Source organism: Notolepis coatsorum, assembly GCF_963971535.1.
Source record: "Notolepis coatsorum genome assembly, contig: SCAFFOLD_2720, whole genome shotgun sequence".
Lineage (NCBI taxonomy): Eukaryota > Metazoa > Chordata > Actinopteri > Aulopiformes > Paralepididae > Notolepis > Notolepis coatsorum.
In genome coordinates this window covers 1-5000 of record NW_028172238.1, presented here as the reverse complement: position 1 = coordinate 5000, position 5000 = coordinate 1, and the positions used below count along the sequence as shown (strand labels likewise).

Here is a 5000-nt window from a genome sequence, read left to right as displayed (position 1 = left end):
AACGGAAAATCTTGTAGGAGTTGTTCTATCTTTTGACACAGTGGCAGGCTAGGCAACTATGTAGCATCTTACGCCATCTTAGCGGCTCTACAATGAAAGGAGATGGAGACGCCGAGCGAGAGACCTGGAGAGCTGACCCAGCAGCCGGCTCAACTCCCAGCATCTCAGAGAATACATGCTGATCAGCTGATTTCAACGTCTCCTTTTTTTTTTTTTTTTTTTTTTTTTACTGTACAGAAGCTGTAGAACGGCAGACACACTAGGGTTTTCGTCTCTCCGGAGGCTTTACTCTCAATAGTGTGGTCAGCGTTGAGGGTTTTCTGCTCCTGGTGAGGAGAGGGAGCCAGACTCTGAGACTCCCCTCTCTGGGTCTCACCCATCTGGCACAGAGGCACAGTTTCCACCATGGCTCCCCTTGCGCTGTCTGTTTGTGTGTCTGTGTGTGTGTGTGTGTGTGTGTGTGTGTGTGTGTGTGTGTGTGTGTGTTTGTGTGTGTGTGTGTGTGTGTGTGTGTGTTGGGTTAGGGCTCAGTGTGTGCTCACTGTATTGTATGTACCCTGCAATATGAAAGAACACAATATCTAATATCACTAAGACTGCAATGTGGACATTTCTATGAATGAATTGAGTTCACACACGCTGTCAGTAAGTGAAGTAGAGAGAAGAAGAAGAAGCATCTGATTGGTCGCTCGCGCTGGGAGATGTTCCCACAGCCTAGTGGCCGGGCCATAATAGAGAACAATAAACATCACCATATTCACAAGTACTCCCATCATCCGGTGTATATATATCACATTATCACGTTTAGGTGTTGGATTATCCCCTGTTAGATTATCCAATGGATGTTCATCGTGTTGGACTGAATGGTGAGAGGGGTTAACTTAACGGGAACGATATTTTCATTTACCATTCAAAAGGTATATCCGGAAATCGGATTTAATATTTGCTTGTTCATTTGAGATGAGATTGTATATACCCTGATTCTATGGTATAAAAAAAACACAATATAATTTATAGTGATGGACAGATGATATGTGATACATATGGACATAGTGCCCAGCCATACCTGAAACGATCCGCCCGCTATACGGTACCGGTATGATCACTGTCGTCCTGAGTGGCGTCCTACTCTCCCTGTGCTTTTCTCATGTCATCAGTTTCTCTCTTCCTCCACTTGTTTCCTTTTTCTCCCCAATGTCTCTCTTCCTCTTCCTCTCCTCTCATCCTCTGTCCGTCGTCACACTCGGCAGCATCTATCTCCAACCGCGTAACTACAGCCTAGAATGACACTGCTCAGAGCCCCCTCAGCCTCAGATCATTTCAGTGCCCAGACCCCCCCCCCCTCCAGCCTCAGATAATTTCACGGCTCAGAGCGGGCCAGTCCTCTGTGGTAGGGTGTCAAATCAAGTGCAGTTCCAATGCTGAGGTTTTTTCGGGTAACCGCTGGTGGAAGCGGCCCAAGACAGGGACATGGGAAGTGGCCTTTCCTCAGGTCTGCCATTAGGGGGCACTGTGTATCCATCAGTTTTGTGGTGTGACATACACACACACACACACACACACACACACACACACACACACACACACACACACACACACACACACACACACACACACACACACACACACACACACACACACACACACACACACACACACACACACACACACACACACACACACACACACACACACAGTCATTTACATTCACCTAACATCACTTGAACTGAAGGAACATTATGGTCATGGTAATTTAATTGATTGATTTAATTGACACATCCGTACTTTTTACATCACTCTCAGACCATCCCATTCCCTTGCATATGCCGACTCTTTTTTTTTTTTTTTTATCTACTTTTTCTCCCCATTTTTCTCCCGTCCCCAATTTTCATATTATCCAATTCTACCCTCCCCTGTCTCGAACGCTGTTAGGCCATGCCTCCCACTGGTCGGCTGCAATGTGGACGAAGCCTTACATCACGTGTCCCCTCCGGTACTCGAGGAAGCAGCCGTCGCATCTTTTTCACCTGCACAGCGCGATCTCTCAGTGGCGAGGGTCTGCGTGGGAGGGACACGCCGCCCTCGTCGCTTCCTGATTCTACTGCGCAGGCGCACCAACCGACCTGTAGGAGTCGCTGTCCACGACGTCCGATCCCCACCCACCAGCTTCCCACCCCTAATACTGCCAATTGTATTAGTATGAACGACCAGCCAAGCTGGTAGCAACGCAGAGAGCTGGGCTCGAACCCAGCATCTCCTGCGTTGGTGGCGAGCGCCTTGCCCACTGCGCCACCTAGCCGCCATATGCCGACTCTAATGTCATCGGTGCCGTCTCGTCCGCGCCATCCATTACCACAGTGCTCTGTGGGGAAGATGTGGAACATGCGCTATATGTCATGATGTGAGACGCTGCATGCAGTAAATCCAATAAGCTACACTCATGCTACATTTTGTATAATATTTTACATAACAGTCGGGACATTCTGCCGATGCTCTCATCCAAACTGACGGACAAAACAGTACAAACAGTTAATTCACCTATCGTAAAAACCCCTTATCTCAAACCCTGCCCTCTTTTCTTGAATACACACTGATGAAATTGTAACACACGCATACGCCAAAATAAAGTTCACACGGTGTTGACTATCAGCAAAAGTACATCGAGAGAGTGGAATCATACGTTCCCGCTCCATACGCAGGCACCAACTGTTATTCTGGACTATTCTATAGGATACATAACATGCATGAGTTTAGACCTTTAGCCATACGCTGAGACACTGTTACCCAGAGGCAGCTACAGTAATTACAATAGAGTCACGTTTTTTTTTTTTTTTTATTGCTCTCAAAGAGGCATTTCGCCAATTTCTTTTTTGACCTGAATCCTATCATTCTGTTGTGAGGAGGACGTGTGATAATCGGACAATACAATAAACAACGTGTCCTGTGTCTTGAGAGCCGACACCCAGAGGCACTCTGCTGGAGGACGTCAGACTGAACCGCAGACACTACTTCCTACTGCAGGGGGCGCTGCTCGAGGCGCGGCGTCTGCAGTTCACCAGAGGTCTGCTCTGCGCCGGGCCACGTCCTTCCACGGAGCTTCCCAGGTGGCCGATGCGAAACCAGAACACGTCGTCCTCACCAACAGAACGATAGGATTCAGGTTTAAAAGTCCGCTAAATGCCCCACAGTGACACGTCTGGAAGGTCTTTATTAGGTCGTCGTGACAACAGAGTGTCATCTGTAACCCCCGGACTCTCCCAAAAGAGAACTCTCACAAAAACCTTAATGGGGCAAAATGGAAGGAAACTTCAGGAGGGTGCGTCGGAGCGGTCAGCAGGTGGGCAGGTGATTAACGTGATGTTTTCTGTGTGTTTTCAGGAGCTGGTGTTTACAGGCCAAAGGCCAGGTGTGATGGGACACTGTGACGTCCTGGTCCACAGCAGACACGCCTCCTTACTACGACCCTGTCGGATCCCAACACCCCCCTCCATACTACGACCCGGTCAGATCATGACCACACCCAAGTTCCTGCTCACCGCCACGCCCAGGGTGAGGCTCTGTGTGATTGCTTTTCTCTGTGTGTGTGTGTGTGTGTGTCTGTCTGTCAGTGTGTCCATGTGAGTTTGTGTGTGTGTTGTGTGTGTGTGTCTGTCTGTCAGTGTGTCCATGTGAGTTTGTGTGTGTGTGTGTGTGTGTGTGTGTGTGTGTGTGTGTGTGTGTGTGTGTGTGTGTGTGTGTGTGTGTGTGTGTGTGTGTGTGTGTGTGTGTGTGTGTGTGTGTGTGTGTGTGTGTGTGTGTGTGTGTGTGTGATATCTCAGTGATATAGCTTGATCACTGAGTCTCTTGTGTGTGCGTGTGTGCGTGCGTGTGTGTGTGTGTGTGTTGGCCTCTGTCAGACAGTGGAGCAGGTTGGGTGGTCGTGAGGGGGGAAAGAGGGGGGTCGGTGTGTGTTGTCTTTGCAGACATGCAACAATGAGCAACCGCTATCCGTAAAACGTGTGTGTGTGTGTGTGACCCACGCAGAGACTTCCAGCTGCATTTAAAACAAACAGAGGTTCTAAAAAAGGCCTTCTTACTCAGTTTGTCCCCCACTAGGCTCCCGTATTTGTTTACCTTCCTCCTTCAAACACACACACAACACACACACACACGCACACACGCACGCACGCACACACACAGACACACACACACACACACACACACACACACACACACACACACACAGACACACACACAGAGATCCTGCTGATTCATTGATCACAGACTCAATGTCAACAGGTAGATAAGATCAGGGTAATTTCATTCAACAACAACAGAAAATCACCTACACAGCACTTTTTCTTTTTAAAGTGTATCTGCTCAGGTTACAATGAACACACTTCCTGTTTTGACCAATGCCCTGCTTTACACTCTTTCAGCTCCACACAAAAACAACAACAACAACAACAACAACAACAACAACATCATCATCACCATCATCATCATCTCATGTTTGTTCCCTTGGTTTCCTAGGTGACAGCGCTTACCATGGAACGCTACTGTGACGACCGAGGAGCCGAGTATGAGTGGCGGCTGGCACGCGGCGGAGGGGGCGTGGCTGCCAAACAGTCCTTCCTTTACGGCTCCCCCGAACTGGCCTCTGATTGGTCCACCAGGGCCACCGCCTTCCACCCGCCATTCCCCGGCGGTGTGATGGCCCTGTATCCCCGCCACGGCTGGTCCTACATCAGGATCCCTGGTGAGGAGTGTGGGTGGGTGGGGGTGTGACGTGTGTGTGTAGGTGGTTGGGTACACCCAAAAAGTAGTAATCAGCAGGTTGTGTGGCACGTGTCTTCCTGTTAGAGATACTTCATTGTGTGTGTGATTGTGTGTGTGATCTCATTTACATCCTTATTTCTCTGTGGGTTTTCGCTGATGTATTTGCAGGGACTTCACTCTGGGTGATGTACAATTGTTGCTCTATGAGTGTGTGTGTGTGTGTGTGTGTGTGTGTGTGTGTG

General features: G+C 49.0%; 1 protein-coding gene across 1 annotated transcript in view; it reads left to right on the top strand.

The window, feature by feature from the left end:
- The window catches only part of LOC311248085 (chromatin-remodeling ATPase INO80-like), a gene marked incomplete at both ends in the record, with an annotated part of 18748 nt that extends 13987 nt beyond the window's left edge, over positions 1-4761 (top strand). Inside the window, 2 exons of the mRNA XM_084339039.1 lie at positions 3379-3549; positions 4513-4761. Coding sequence (XP_084195165.1) covers positions 3379-3549; positions 4513-4761 — 420 coding nt within the window. The remainder of the gene's footprint in view (positions 1-3378; positions 3550-4512) is intronic.
- Between the last annotated feature and the right edge of the window lie 239 nt (positions 4762-5000).